Consider the following 17,553-nt stretch of genomic DNA (forward strand, 5'->3'; position numbering starts at 1 on the left):
ACCACATACATCACATACACCACATACACCACATACACCACATACACCACATACACCACATACACCACATACATCACATACACCACCTACACCACATACACCACATACACCACCTACACCACATACACCACCTACACCACCTACATCACATACATACACCACCTACATCACATACACCACCTACACCACATACACCACATACCACCACATACACCACCTACACCACCACCTACACCACATACACCACCTACACCACATACACCACCTACATCACATACACCACATACACCACATACACCACCTACATCACATACACCACACCTACACCACCTACATCACATACACCACATACACCACATACACCACCTACATCACATACATCACATACACCACCTACATCACATACACCACCTACATCACATACATCACATACACCACCAACACCACATACACCACCTACATCACATACACCACCTACATCACATACACCACATACACCACATACACCACATGCATCACATACACCACCTGCACCACCTACACCACATACACCACATACACCACATACACCACATACACCACCTACACCACATACACCACATACACCACCTACACCACCTACACCACCTACACCACATACACCTACACCACATACACCACCTACACCACATACACCACCTACACCACCTACACCACATACACCACCTACACCACCTACACCACCTACACCACATACACCACCTACACCACATACATCACATACACACCACCTACATCACATACACCACCTACACCACCTACACCACATACACCACCTACATCACCTACACCACATACACCACCTACACCACCTACACCACATACACCACCTGCACCACATACATCACCTACATCACATACACCACATACACCACCCACACCACGTACACCACCTACATCACATACACCACCTACACCACATACACCACCCACACCATGCACACAGCATACACCACCTACACCACCTACACCATACACCATACACCACCACACACCACACCACCACGTACACCACCTACATCACATACACCACCTACACCACATACACCACCCACACCATGCACACAGCATACACCACCTACACCACCTACACCACGTACACACCCTACACCACCTACATCACATACACCACCTACACTATCTGCACCACCTACATCACATATACCACCTACACCACATACACCACCCACACCACGTACACAGCATACACAAACTACACTACCTGCACCACCTATACCACCCGCACCACATACACCACATACACCAACTACACCACCCGCACCACCCGCACCACATACACCACATACACCAACTACACCACCCGCACCGCATACACCACCTACACCAACTGCACCACGTACACCAACTACACCACCCGCACCACATACACCACCTACACCACGTACACCACATACACCACCTACACTGCCTACACCACCTACACCATCTGCACCACCTACACCGCTTTCCACTGCCCTCCACCTGTTCCCACCCTTCACCTGTCCTCCACCCGCTCCACCTGACGGGGCTCATTGTGTTTCAGAGAAGCTGTGTCCGAGCTGCGGCGCCGGCCTGGAGCTGCTGCCGTGTCGCGGTCACAGCGGTTACCCCGTCACCAACTTCTGGAGGGTGGATGGAAAGGCCATCTTCTTCCAGGTGTGCTCCTCGACCTTCAGAGACATGAGACAAGAGACCGGAGACAAGAGACAAGAAACATGAGACAAGAGACAAGAGACTGAGACAAGAGACAGGAGACAAGAGACAGAGACAAGAGACCAGAGACATGAGACAGAGACATGAGACAAGAGACAAGCGACATGAGACATGGGCAAGAGACATGAGACAAGAGACAGAGGCAAGAGACAAGAGACAGAGACATGAGACAGAGACAAGAGACATGAGACAAGAGACAGAGACAAGAGACATGAGACAAGATACATGAGACAGAGACAAGAGACAGAGACATGAGACATGAGACAAGAGACATGAGACAGAGACAAGAGACAGAGACAGAGACAAGAGACAGATACAAGAGACAGAGACAAGAGACATGAGACAAGAGACAATAGACAAGAGACAGAGACAAGAGACAGAGACATGAGACAAGAGACATGAGACAGAGACAAGAGACAGATACAAGAGACAGAGACAAGAGACATGAGACAAGAGACATGAGACAATAGACAAGAGACAAGAGACAGAGACAAGAGACAGATACAAGAGACATGAGACAAGAGACAAGAGACAGAGACAAGAGACATGAGACAAGAGACATGAGACAATAGACAATAGACAAGAGACAGAGACATGAGACATGAGACAAGAGACAAGAGACAGAGACAAGCGACAGACATGAGACAGAGACATGAGACAAGAGACAGAGACAAGAGACAGACATGAGACAGAGACATGAGACAAGAGACAAGAGACAGAGACAAGAGACAGACAAGAGACATGAGACATGAGACAAGAGACAAGAGACATGAGACAAGAGACATGAGACAAGAGACATGAGACAAGAGACATGAGACAGAGACAAGAGACAGAGACAAGAGACATGAGACAAGAGACATGAGACAAGAGACATGAGACAAGAGACATGAGACAAGAGACATGAGACAAGAGACAGAGACAAGAGACATGAGACAAGAGACATGAGACAAGAGACATGAGAGAGACGTGAGACAAGTGAGACGTGAGTCTTGTATTTTATTGACTGTTGTTGTTGTTGTTGTTGTTGTTGTCAGGCTAAAGGGGTCCACGATCATCCCAGACCAGAGTCCAAGTCGGAGACCGAAGCCAGAAGGAGCTCGGTGAAGAGACGAGTCAACTCGCCGCCGTTCACGCCCAAGAGACGCCTCGTGGACACGCAGGTCGACAACGTAAACAACAACAGCTGGATGTTGCTGTTGTTGTTGTTGTTTACTGATTTGTTTGTTTGTTGTTTCCGGGTTCAGGCTCTGGGCCCGGCCCTCGTCTCCTGTGTCGATCCATCAGACAGAATCTCCTTCATTGAGCCCAACTTCCCGCCGCATTACCCAGCATTCCAGAGCCCAGAGCCCTACTACAACCCCCACAATGCACTAGGAGAGGCCCCACCCACACTGCAGAAACCAGCCAATCCCAGGCTCTACATGGGCCGGCCCGGCTACGAGTTCCAGGGATACTTGACCTCGCCTTCATATCCCATGACGGCTGACCTCTGTGACCCAAGGTCAGCCTCCCGAACCAGATCCAGACCACGACAGAGCAGTCTATACCGGTCTGATCCAGATGAGGGTAAACCTTGACAGTCCAGACTGGTTTGATCTGGATCCTGGTTTCTGTGCAGGGTGGCTCCGGTCCTGGGCTCCTCCTCATCCTCCACCTCCTCGTCGGCTCCTTTCTCCTCCCCCTGCGCCTCCTTCGATTCCCAGACCAAGGCTCCTGCAGGCTGGAAGGAGCTTCTGAAGAGCTCCGCCCCCTACAGCGACAACCACCACTACTACAGCGCAGAGTACCCGTGCCGCTACCCCAGCAACGCTCCTGGGTCCCCTGCCGCATTGCAGACCATCATCACCACGACAACCAAGGTGAGTCCAGTTCACCAGGAGGGTCCAGACCTCCAGCTGTGATCTCAGGAGCCTGCTCGCTTCTTATTGGCTGGACTAGCAGATCGTAAGACATCTTAATGCTTCATCTGCTTCTGGTTTCTTTGTAGACTGAACATGTGGTTTGGTAGGCCAGGCGTTCTGGTCCTCCTCAGGTGTCCTACCAGCCGTGTAACACCTGTTCTGGTCCTCCTCAGGTGTCCTACCAGCCGTGTCCGAAGCCTCCTGCGGCGCTCCCTTCCTACCAGTCCTGTGCTCCTCCTAAAGCTCCAGGCCTCCCCGGTTGCTCCGCCCTGCTGGAGGATCCCTCCTCTTCCTCATACTCCACCGAGGTGAAGGTGACGGAGGAGTCGGGTGGAGTCATCAAGTCTCTGTCGTTCCAGCCCGAACCTCTGCAGACCAAAACAGAGCGGTGCGATGGCTACGACTACCGCTACCCCACCTACCCCACCTCGTACCGCTACGACGAGTACTGAGCACCGCCTACCCCACCTACCCCACACGTACTGCTACACCTACCCCACACGTACTGCTACACCTACCCCACACATACTGCTACACCTACCCCAACACGTACTGCTACACCTACCCCAACACGTACTGCTACACCTACCCCAACACGTACTGCTACACCTACCCCACACATACTGCTACACCTACCCCAACACGTACTGCTACACCTACCCCAACACGTACTGCTACACCTACCCCAACACGTACTGCTACACCTACCCCAACACGTACTGCTACACCTACCCCAACACGTACTGCTACACCTACCCCAACACGTACTGCTACCTACCCCAACACGTTCTGCTACACCTACCCCACACGTACTGCTACACCTACCCCAACACGTACTGCTACACCTACCCCAACACGTACTGCTACACCTACCCCACACGTACTGCTACACCTACCCCACACGTACTGCTACACCTACCCCACACGTACTGCTACACCTACCCCACACGTACTGCTACACCTACCCCAACACGTACTGCTACACCTACCCCAACACGTACTGCTACACCTACCCCAACACGCTGCACACCTACCCCACACATGCTGCCACACCCACCCAACACGTGCTGCTACACCTACCCCACACGTACTGCCACACCTACCCCAACACGTGCTGCCACACCTACCCACACATGCTACACCTCACCCTGCGTTGCTGCACCTACCCCACACTGCTGCCACCTACCCACACGTACTGCTACACCTACCCCAACACGTTGCCACACCTACCCCACACGTGCTGCTACACCTACCCAACACATGCTGCTGCACCTACCCCACACGTGCTGCACACCTACCCCACACGCACTGCTACACCCACCCCACACGTGCTGCTACACCACCCCACACGCTGCTACACCTGCCCCACACGCACTGCTACACCTACCCCACACGCACTGCTACACCTACCCCACATACTGCTACACCTACCCCACACGCACTGCTACACCTACCCCACACGTACTGCTACACCTACCACACGTACTGCTACACCTGCCCCACACACTGCCACACCACCCCACACACACTGCCACACCCACCCCACACGTGCTGCTACACCTGCCCACACGCTGCTACACCTACCCCAACACGTACTGCTACACCTACCCCACACGTACTGCTACACCTACCCCACACGTACTGCTACACCTACCCCACACATACTGCTACACCTACCCCACACATACTGCTACACCTACCCCACACGTACTGCTACACCTACCCCACACATACTGCTACACCTACCCCACACGTACTGCTACACCTACCCCACACATACTGCTACACCTACCCCACACGTACTGCTACACCTACCCCACACATACTGCTACACCTACACACATACTGCTACACCTACCCACACTGCTACACCTACCCCACACGCTGCTACACCTACCCCACGTGATGCTACACCTACCCCACACTGCTACACCTACCCCACACGTACTGCTACACCTACCCCACACGTACTGCTACACCTACCCCACACGTACTGCTACACCTACCCCACACATACTGCTACACCTACCCCACACATTGCTACACCTACCCCACACGTACTGCTACACCTACCCCACACATACTGCTACACCTACCCCACACGCATTGCTACACCTACCCCACATCTGCCACCTACCCCAACACGTACTGCTACACCTACCCCAACACATACTGCTACACCTACCCCACACGTACTGCTACACCTACCCCACACATACTGCTACACCTACCCCACACATACTGCTACACCTACCCCACACGTACTGCTACACCTACCCCACACGTACTGCTACACCTACCCCACACTGCTAACACCACCCCACGCACTGCTACACCTACCCCAACATGCTGCACCTACCCCCACATACTGCTACACCTACCCCACACGTACTGCTACACCTACCCCACACGTGCTGCCACCTACACCCCACATACTGCTACACCTACCCACATGCTGCTACACCCACCCCACACTGCTGCTACACCCACCCCACACGCACTGCTACACCTACCCCACACGTGCTGCACACCTACCCCACACGCATTGCACCTACCCCACACATACTGCTACACCTACCCCACATGCTGCTACACCTACCCCACACGATGCTACACCTACCCCACACATGCATTGCTACACCTACCCCACATGCTGCTACACCTACCCCACACGTGCTGCTACACCTACCCCACACGTCTGCACACCACCCCACATCTGCTACACCTACCCCACACATACTGCTACACCTACCCCCACATGTACTGCTACACCTACCCCACACATACTGCTACACCTACCCCACACGTACTGCTACACCTACCCCACACAAACTACTACACCTACCCCACACGTACTGCTACACCTACCCCACACATACTGCTACACCTACCCCACACATACTGCTACACCTACCCCACACGTACTGCTACACCTACCCCAACACATGCTGCTACTGTAACTATTACCATGACAACACAGGTTCATGGACATCCGTGGTGGAAAACAGACCTCCTGACCTCCTGGACGGTTCAGCAGCCGACAGGATTTGGATTATCAGGACGAAACTCCAACTGAAGCAGAACTTGGGCCCATGAGAAACCTCTTGAAGATCTTCATTCCCAAAGAAGATTCTTTTCAAGCTCTTACTTAAAAACATCAGATTGTAATGAGAATAAAGTGAGATGTTAAAAAGGTCCCAGAAGTGAGTGTGTCACTTCCTTTAGGATCCCCAGAAGTGGTGTGTCACTCCTTTAGGATCCCCAGAAGTGAGGTGTGTCACTTCCTTTAGGATCCCCAGAAGTGAGGTGTGTCACTTCCTTTAGGATCCCCAGAAGTGAGGTGTGTCACTTCCTTTAGGGTCCCCAGAAGTGAGGTGTGTCACTTCCTTTAGGATCCCCAGAAGTGAGGTGTGTCACTTCCTTTAGGGTCCCCAGAAGTGAGGTGTGTCACTTCCTTTAGGGTCCCCAGAAGTGAGGTGTGTCACTTCCTTTAGGGTCCCCAGAAGTGAGGTGTGTCACTTCCTTTAGGATCCCCAGAAGTGAGGTGTGTCACTTCCTTTAGGGTCCCCAGAAGTGAGGTGTGTCACTTCCTTTAGGGTCCCCAGAAGTGAGGTGTGTCACTTCCTATAGGATCCCCAGAAGTAAGGTGTGTCACTTCCTATAGTGTCCCCAGAAGTGAGGTGTGTCACTTCCTTTAGGGTCCCCAGACGTGAGGTGTGTCACTTCCTTTAGGGTCCCCAGAAGTGAAGACGTGATGTCACGTGACAACAAACCCCCAGTCTGTTGAGATGTGGCTGAAGGGTTAGGGGATCCGGTCTGGTGGTCTCAGTCTGGATGAGTAACACGTTGTTTTGACAAGAACACGTCAGAACAGGAAAAGTTGTTCTGTCCTCAGCGTGAACCTCAAAGACCTCCATCACCCAGAACACAGGAGACACCACCAGGTGAGACACCACCAGGTGAGACACCACCAGAGGAGACACCACCAGAGGAGACACCACCAGAGGAGACACCACCAGGTGAGACACCACCAGAGGAGACACCACCAGAGGAGACACCACCAGGTGAGACACCACCAGAGGAGACACCACCAGAGGAGACACCACCAGGTGAGACACCACCAGAGGAGACACCACCAGAGGAGACACCACCAGGTGAGACACCACCAGAGGAGACACCACCAGAGGAGACACCACCAGAGGAGACACCACCAGGTGAGACACCACCAGAGGAGACACCACCAGGTGAGACACCACCAGGTGAGACACCACCAGAGGAGACACCATCAGGTGAGACACCACCAGAGGAAACACCACCAGAGGAGACACCACCAGGTGAGACACCACCAGGTGAGACAGATCCTCCTGCCATGCTCCTTCACATTATTTTTCCTCCTCAATGAATCAACATCTGACATGAGATACTTTTACAAACAACGGCACATCTGCTCCCCCTCTTCCCCTCTTCCCTTCTTCCCCTCTTCCCCCATCCACCCATCCTTTCATCCATCCATCCGTCCCCTCACTCTGATGTGGCTCCGCACTAATGGATATTTTCAATTTGATGCTACATGCTTGTGATTTACAACAAAGAGAGAGAGAGAGAGGGAGAGGGAGAGAGAGAGAGAGAGAGAGGGAGAGAGAGAGAGAACTGGCATCATACTTCCTGTTTTCCCCAAAGCATTCTGGGTAATGGAGTGTCTGTTCATGCCTCATCTTCATCAGTGATCATTTAAATCTTAATTAGTGTCCGAGCGACAGACCAAGTCTGTCCGAAGGACCCTCTTGAAATTGTTCCGCTTCTTATTTTTGAACATTGGGCGCATATTGGGGTTCAGATCAGACCCCAAAACTCACCAAATTTGGCACGCTCGTCAGGCTTGGTGAAAATAGACGGATGACATGGACCTCGAAAATCGGCTTTCAGAAATTGCTCTCTAGCGCCCCCTCAAAGTTTGACCGGCGACGCCCCTCACCCAGTATGTTCAATTGACTTGAAATTCGTTATACAAGTCCACTTGGACCAGTTCTACAAAAAAGCCTCTCAGAGCCCTAAGGTCCGCCTTCTTACATTTTCCGCCATTTTGAATTTTGTGAAAAACACATAATTGGAGTTTTCTCCGACATCCTGGGTCCAATTCATACCAATCCTATTGGAGATAATGATGATTGAAGCTATATGACCTAGGATCTATCATCCTTTTTGGAATATCTCATTTTAGGGGCGTATCTTGTTTTGTAATGCTCATAACCTCAACACTATTTGGACAAAATAATCAAATCTTACAGAATATGTGCAGAATGCATCCTGGAACATACACAGCCAATTTCGTGCAATTTGATCAATAGGGGGCGCTACAATAATTCACCAAAGTTGGCCGTTTTGGGGCGTTTTTTGCTTGATTTTGCGATTTTTTACTTTACTCTCTCAGTGGTTGGTTGGTTCTTCTCTACAACCTCTCTCAGTGGTTGGTTCTTCTCTACAACCTCTCTCAGTGGTTGGTTGGTTCTTCTCACCAACCTCTCTCAGTGGTTGGTTCTTCTCTACAACCTCTCTCAGTGGTTGGTTCTTCTCTACAACCTCTCTCAGTGGTTGGTTGGTTCTTCTCACCAACCTCTCTCAGTGGTTGGTTGGTTCTTCCCGACAACCTCTCTCAGTGGTTGGTTGGTTCTTCCCGACAACCTCTCTCAGTGGTTGGTTGGTTCTTCTCACCAACCTCTCTCAGTGGTTGGTTGGTTCTTCCCTACAACCTCTCTCAGTGGTTGGTTCTTCCCTACAGACTCTTTCAGTGGTTGGTTCTTACCTACAGACTCTCTCAGTGGTTGGTTCTTCCCTACAGACTCTCTCAGTGGTTGGTTCTTCCCTACAGACTCTCTCAGTGGTTGGTTCTTCCCGACAGACTCTTTCAGTGGTCGGTTCTTCTCTACAACCTCTCTCAGTGGTTGGTTGGTTCTTCCCTACAGACTCTTTCAGTGGTTGGTTATTCCCTACAGACTCTTTCAGTGGTTTCTTCTTCCCTACAGACTCTCTCCATGCATCTCTCTGTTGTAAGAGATGTCCAGAGTTGGTTTCATGTCCCTTTTCTTCAGCCTCCTCTTGCTCGTGTCTTCCGGCCTCGTCTCTCCAGTAGGGTTGGGTATCGGAAACCGGTGCCAATGTGGTACCGGTTCCAATACAACCGGTATTACCCGGACCGAAACGCAACGCACATTCCGGTGCTTCCTTCCGGTGCCTGAGCCGATTGAAATTGAAAAAAACTATTGTTGTGAACTTCTCAGGTGACTCCGCCCTGTCAGCAGGTTGCGAGCCTATCATATGTAACTCTGACAGCGGAGGCGTGGCCGTGTGTGACGGCGTGAGGCCGAGCACACCAGCGTCAGGCTGGGCGCGACGGGGAGGCCGTCACCGGTCCCCTGAACACGGGGAGACCGATGATGACGAGCAGCCGTAACTCAGATTAGTACCGGAACGTTTATTGCAAGTCTTGCATTCATAAAAGTAGCCCAAGAAATAACAAATTAGCCATTATAACCATGTTTAAGCTAGCTCGTAGCTAGTGCTAGCTACGAGCTACGAGCGTGACAGTCTGCTAGCAGGTGTGCTGGTGTCCAGCGGTCCCGGCTGTTTACCCGGTGTTACCGGGAATATAATGACGGAGGAATGAAGACCGTGGGGCGTCACTTTGTTTCAGTGGAACTCTCGCCAGGGTTGCCAGGTCTGTGTCACAAAACCAGCCCAATGGCCAATCAAAACCAGCCCAAAAACCAGCCCAATATCAGAACTCAAAATATGCCCGTGCCAAACCATATACACTGCTATTAAAGTGCGTGTATGTGAGCGTGTCCCATGTCCATGTGTGTACATGCTGATCTGGAGTCAGTTTGGTAGGATTTTGGTATAAATAAATTATTTCATTTAAAATATGGATTTTTATTTAAAGATATTCATGTAATTTGCATGCAAAATAGGTCTACCCGAACCAGCGGACAAAAATTTCAATCCGCGGCAACACTTCAAAAGTAGCCCAATTCCGCGGGAAAACCGCGGACCTGGCAACACTGCCTCTCGCTGTCAGAAGCAAAACTTTATTTGTCACATATCATCTTCAGTACCTCTGATTGGTTGTTCTCTTTGCCCATCAAAACAGTGTCAGGATTAACCCTATAATGTCCGCACATGACTATATATATATATATACACTACCGTTCAAAAGTTTGGGGTCACCCAGACAATTTCGTGTCTTCCATGAAAACTCACTTTTATTTATAAATGAATTGAACATTTCATAGAACATATAGTCAAGACATTGACAAGGTTAGAAATAATGATTCATATTTGAAGTATTAATTTTGTTCTTCAAACTTCAAGCTCAAAGGAAGGCCAGTTGTAGCTTATATCACCAGCATAACTGTTTTCAGCTGTGCTAGCATAATTGCACAAGGGTTTTCTAATCAGACATTAGTCTCCTAAGGCGATAACACAATGTACCATCAGAACACTGGAGTGATGATGAAATGGGCCTCTATACACCTCTGGAGATATGTCATTAGAAACCAGACGTTTCACCTAGAAGAGTCATTTACCACATTAACAATGTGGAGAGGGTATTTATGATTAATGTTATCTTTATTGAAAAAACAGCTTTACTTTGAAGAATAAATACATTTCTCAGTGACCCCAAACTTTTGAACGGTAGTGTATATATATATGTATATATATAATGAGGTTTCACAGAACATAGTTCAGGAGGGGAGACCACGCCCCTCATTCAGCCAATCATTCGAGCCGACGGTACTTAAACACGTCACACCTATTCACGCCCTCTTCGTCTCAGCGGCGACATCCCTCCCTCCCGACCACGTTCTTGTCTTCCCATTTCTCTACGACAGGACGACGGGAACAACGGGGGACTCTGCACCGCCAGAGCTTCAGAAGAGACAACCCCCACCCACGAGTCTCCACCCCCTCCCTCTAACCACCAGACGCCAGCAGTCTCCAATAGCACCTCCAACCCGCTCTTCACGACCCTTCTCGTTCCAGACATAATTATCCCTTCATTCATTTATTTCACAATAAACCAACTGGAAACTCGTATCACTGCAGGCGTGGTCTTCATTAGTGAATATATGTATATATATATATGTATTTATATATATATGTATATATATAGTTATCTATATATATAGTTATATATATCTATATAACTATATATATAGTTATATATAACTATATACTGTATAGTTATCTATATATATAGTTATATATATCTATATATACAGTATATAACTATTTATATATAGTTATCTATATATATAAAGTATATAACTATATATATCGATATAGTTTTATATATAGTTATATATATATATATATATAACTTAATAAATAAGATGAGTTCAGTCTTATTTGTTGAGTTGAAAACTTTTGTATATTTTGTATTTGCAGCTGGAAAGGGGGGCGGGGCATAGGGGCATGAGGGGTGATGGGGGGGCATGGGGTGATAAGGGGGCATGAGGGTGATGGGGCATGGGGGTGATAAGGGGGCATGAGGGTGATGGGGAGCATGGGGTGATGGGGGGCATGGTGGGTGATAAGGGGGCATGAGGGGTAATGGGGGGCATGGGGGTGATGGGGGCATGATGGGTGATAAGGGGGCATGAGGGGTAATGGGGGCATGGGGGTGATGGGGGCATGAGGGGTGGGGGGCATGGGGGTGATGGGGGCATGGGGGTGATAAGTGGGGCATGAGGGGTAATGGGGGGCATGGAGGCATGGGGGTGATAAGGGGGCATGAGGGGTAATGGGGGCATGGAGGGCATGGGGTGATGGGCATGATGGGTGATGGGGGCATGAGGGGTAATGGGGGCATGGGGGTGATGGGGGCATGAGGGGTAATGGGGGGCATGGGGGCATGGGGGTGATGGGCATGAGGGGTAATGGGGGCATGGGGGTGATGGGGCATGGTGGGTGATGGGGGCATGGAGGGGCATGGGGGTGATAAGGGGCATGAGGGGTAATGGGGGCATGGAGGGCATGGGGGTGATGGGGGCATGATGGGTGATGGGGGTGATGGGGGCATGATGGGGGCATGGGGGTGATAAGGGGCATGAGGGGTAATGGGGGGGGGGGCATGGAGGGGGCATGGGGGGGGCATGGGGGGCCCGTATAAATAATCACTGCTGCAGAAATAAATGTAAAAATCAGCTTCAAAGCCAAAGAAGCAACTTTAGAAACAAGATGAGATAATACACATGTGTGTGTGTGTGTGTGTTAGAGTGTGTGTGTGTGTGTGTGTGTGTGAGTGTGTGTGTGAGAGTGTGTGTGTGTGTGTGTGTTAGAGTGTGTGTGTGTGTGTGCCGTGAGAACCCTTATCAGCAGGGCTCACACAGACTGCTCTTCTTAAAGGGACAGTACGCTGATCACTATCATCAGGATACTCTGTGACTCAGGATTCAACCTGAGGAGAGAGGAAGTGAGACGGACATGACATCATGAACCCATCAACACGAGGAAGAGGAGGAGAACTGAGCACAACAACAACAACAACAACAACAACAGGTGATTAACAATAGAAACATGGAGGACTTCAGTCTGAAAGTATCAGAGCAGAACGTATTACTCTTCCTCCTCTAGGGAACATGAAGGAATCCCTCTTCCTCCTCTAGGGAACATGAAGGAATCACTCTTCCTCCTCTAGGGAACATGAAGGAATCACTCTTCCTCCTCTAGGGAACATGAAGGAATCCCTCTTCCTCCTCTAGGGAACATGAAGGAATCACTCTTCCTCCTCTAGGGAACATGAAGGAATCACTCTTCCTCCTCTAGGGAACATGAAGGAATCCCTCTTCCTCCTCTAGGGAACATGAAGGAATCACTCTTCCTCCTCTAGGGAACATGAAGGAATCCCTCTTCCTCCTCTAGGGAACATGAAGGAATCACTCTTCCTCCTCTAGGGAACATGAAGGAATCCCTCTTCCTCCTATAGGGAACATGAAGGAATCCCTCTTCCTCCTCTAGGGAACATGAAGGAATCCCTCTTCCTCCTCTAGGGAACATGAAGGAATCCCTCTTCCTCCTCTAGGGAACATGAAGGAATCCCTCTTCCTCCTATAGGGAACATGAAGGAATCCCTCTTCCTCCTCTAGGGAACATGAAGGAATCACTCTTCCTCCTCGAGGGAACATGAAGCCGACCTTTGGTTGTTTATTTGGATCCCAACCAGTTGTACCTGTTTCCTTTAATCTGTCCTCCTCATCATCCCCTCCCTCCTCTCTATCTGCTCTTCATCTCCTCTTCATCTCCTCTTCATCACGCTGTCAGGAGAGACAAACATCACGTAGGCATGAAGACCGTCATGGCCGCCCGCCAGCAGCAACATGCTGGTGTCTTTGATGTTTCGACCCAGCGGAGCAACCACGCTAACATAAACTAGCTCCACGGTAACACCAGAAACACCTGAAACACCTGAACCACATGAAACACCTGAAACACGTGAAACATGTGAAACACATGAAACACCTGAGACACCTGAACCACGTGAAACACGTGAAACACCTGAAACACCTGAACCACATGAAACACCTGAAACACGTGAAACATGTGAAACACATGAAACACCTGAGACACTGAGACACATGAAACCACATGAAACACGTGAAACACCTGAAACACGTGAAACACGTGAAACACCTGAAACACCTGAAACACGTGAAACACATGAAACACCTGAGACACCTGAACCACGTGAAACACCTGAAACACCTGAACCACGTGAAACACCTGAAACACGTGAAACACATGAAACCACGTGAAACACGTGAAACATGTGAAACACATGAAACACCTGAGACACCTGAACCACGTGAAACACCTGAAACACCTGAACCACATGAAACACCTGAAACACGTGAAACATGTGAAACACATGAAACACCTGAGACACCTGAACCACATGAAACACGTGAAACACCTGAAACACCTGAACCACATGAACCACATGAAACACGTGAAACACATGAAACCACATGAAACACGTGAAACACCTGAAACACGTGAAACACGTGAAACACCTGAACCACGTGAAACACCTGAAACACGTGAAACACATGAAACACCTGAGACACCTGAACCACGTGAAACACCTGAAACACCTGAACCACGTGAAACACCTGAAACACGTGAAACACCTGAACCACATGAAACACCTGAAACACGTGAAACATGTGAAACACATGAAACACCTGAGACACCTGAACCACATGAAACACGTGAAACACATGAAACCACATGAAACACGTGAAACACCTGAAACACGTGAAACACGTGAAACACCTGAACCACGTGAAACACCTGAAACACCTGAAACACGTGAAACACATGAAACACCTTAGACACCTGAACCACGTGAAACACCTGAAACACCTGAACCACGTGAAACACATGAAACCACGTGAAACACGTGAAACACGTGAAACACATGAAACACCTGAACCACATGAAACACCTGAAACACCTGAAACACATGAAACACATGAAACACCTGAACCACATGAAACACCTGAAACACCTGAACCACGTGAAACACGTGAAACACCTGAAACACGTGAAACACATGAACCACCTGAAACACATGAAACACCTGAAACATCTGAAACATCTGAAACACATGAAACACCTGAAACATCTGAAACACGTGAACCACCTGAAACACCTGAAACATCTGTGTGGCAGCTGTCCCCAATCTGGCCTCGGCTGCTGGCTGGTTGCCAATCAGTCAACTGCTCTGACTGATTGGCAATTAGTCAGCAGCGATGCTGCTTGTATAAAAGGGCAGCAGAGCTGGAGGGACGGGAGAAGGGAGCAGAGGCGCATGTTTGCGGTCTGCTCGGTGTGTGTGTGAGACAGAATAATCATGTCTTTCAGCCAAACCTCGTGGTTCTGTGCTGATCCTTGGTGCTGGAGGGGGAAACCCACGGGTAGAGGCCATGAAGCTGCTACAATCTGGAACACCTGAAACACATGAAACACGAGAACCAGGACCATGACCAGAACCATGACCAGGAACAGAACCAGGACCATGACCAGGACCAGGTCCAGGACTAAGACCATGACCAGGACCAGGACCTTGACCAGGACCATGAACATGACCAGAACCAGGACCAGGACCATGACCATGACCAGGACCAGGACCATGACCATAACCAGGTACAGGACCAGGACCAGGACAAGGTCCAGGACTAAGACCAGGGCCAGGACCAGAACCAGGACCAGAACCATGACCAGGACCAGAACCATGACCAGTACCAGAACCAGGACCAGGACCTTGACCAGGACCAGGACCATGACCATAACCAGGACCAGGACCAGGTCCAGGACTAAGACCAGGGCCAGGACCAGAACCAGGACCATAACCATGACCAGGACCAGAACTATGACCAGAACCAGGACCAGGACCTTGACCAGGACCATGACCATGACCAGCACCATGACCATGACCAGGACTAAGACCAGAACCAGGACCAGGATCAGGACCAGGAACAGGACCAGGACCATGACCAGAACCATGACCAGGACTTAGACCATGACCAGGACCATGACCATGACCAGAACCAGGACCAGGACTAAGACCAGAACCAGGACCAGGACCATGACCAGAACCAGGACCATAACCATGACCAGGACTAAGACCAGGACCATGACCAGGACTAAGACCAGAACCAGGATCAGGACCAGGTACAGGACCATGACCAGGACCAGGACAATGACCAGGACCAGGTACAGGACCATGACCAGGACTAAGACCAGAACCAGGACCAGAACCATGACCAGGACTTAGACCAGGACCATGACCAGGACTTAGACCATGACCAGGACCATGACCAGGACCATAACCATGACCAGGACTAAGACCAGAACCATGACCATGACCAGGACTAAGACCAGGACCAGGACTAAGACCAGAACCAGGACCAGGACCATGACCAGAACCAGAACCAGGACCGTAACCAGGACCATAACCATGACCAGGACTAAGACCAGAACCAGGACCAGGACCAGGACCAGGACCATGACCAGGACTAAGACCAGGATCAGGACCAGGTACAGGACCATGACCAGGACCAGGACCAGGTACAGGACCATGACCAGGACCATGACCAGGACTAAGACCAGAACCAGAACCAGGACCAGAACCATGACCAGGACTTGGACCATGACCATGACCAGAACCAGGACCAGGACCATAACCAGAACCAGGACCAGGACCATGACCAGGACCAGGACCAGGTACAGTGTGGGTCTGGCCTGTGCAGGGAGCGGTTGTTTCTTCTTCTGCTGTTATGACAGAACAGGAACTGTTCGTGGTTGAGTGAAGAGGAATGAGCGTTATCTGTGAGGAGAACCAGACCGGCAGGTCTGGACCTGAAGGCCAGAGGGGGGGGGCTCACCCGGGTCCCCGTCTAATAGATCAGGTCTGACTGATCCCAGGTGTCTGATGGACCAGGTCTTAGTGACCCGGGTCCCTGTTGGTCCAGATTTGACCCCAGGACCCGGATCAGGTCTGACGGATGTGGATCAGGTCTGTTCTGGACCAACAACTTTAATCTGCTTCAATCACAATAAATTGTTGTCAATCACAGACCACCAGTAGGCGGGGCCTATCTGGAAAATCCTGATCAATCATCAGTTTTCCAGTTATTAGTGTTAATAATGAAGGAATCGTTAAACACACACATACACACACACATATACACACATCCACACAAACACATACACAAACACATACACATACACACACATACACACAAACACACAAACACACATCCACACAAACACATACACACATACACACATACACACACACACACATACACACAAACACACAAACACATACACACAAAAA

General features: G+C 50.2%; 1 protein-coding gene across 1 annotated transcript in view; it reads left to right on the forward strand.

The window, feature by feature from the left end:
- Positions 1-4,105, forward strand: part of gcm2 (glial cells missing transcription factor 2) — an 8,122-nt gene extending 4,017 nt beyond the window's left edge. The window contains exons 4-8 of the mRNA XM_056434600.1: positions 1,583-1,695; positions 2,787-2,912; positions 2,997-3,253; positions 3,371-3,611; positions 3,785-4,105. Coding sequence (XP_056290575.1) covers positions 1,583-1,695; positions 2,787-2,912; positions 2,997-3,253; positions 3,371-3,611; positions 3,785-4,105 — 1,058 coding nt within the window. The remainder of the gene's footprint in view (positions 1-1,582; positions 1,696-2,786; positions 2,913-2,996; positions 3,254-3,370; positions 3,612-3,784) is intronic.
- The last annotated feature ends 13,448 nt before the right edge of the window (positions 4,106-17,553 follow it).

Source organism: Pseudoliparis swirei, chromosome 16, assembly GCF_029220125.1.
Source record: "Pseudoliparis swirei isolate HS2019 ecotype Mariana Trench chromosome 16, NWPU_hadal_v1, whole genome shotgun sequence".
Lineage (NCBI taxonomy): Eukaryota > Metazoa > Chordata > Actinopteri > Perciformes > Liparidae > Pseudoliparis > Pseudoliparis swirei.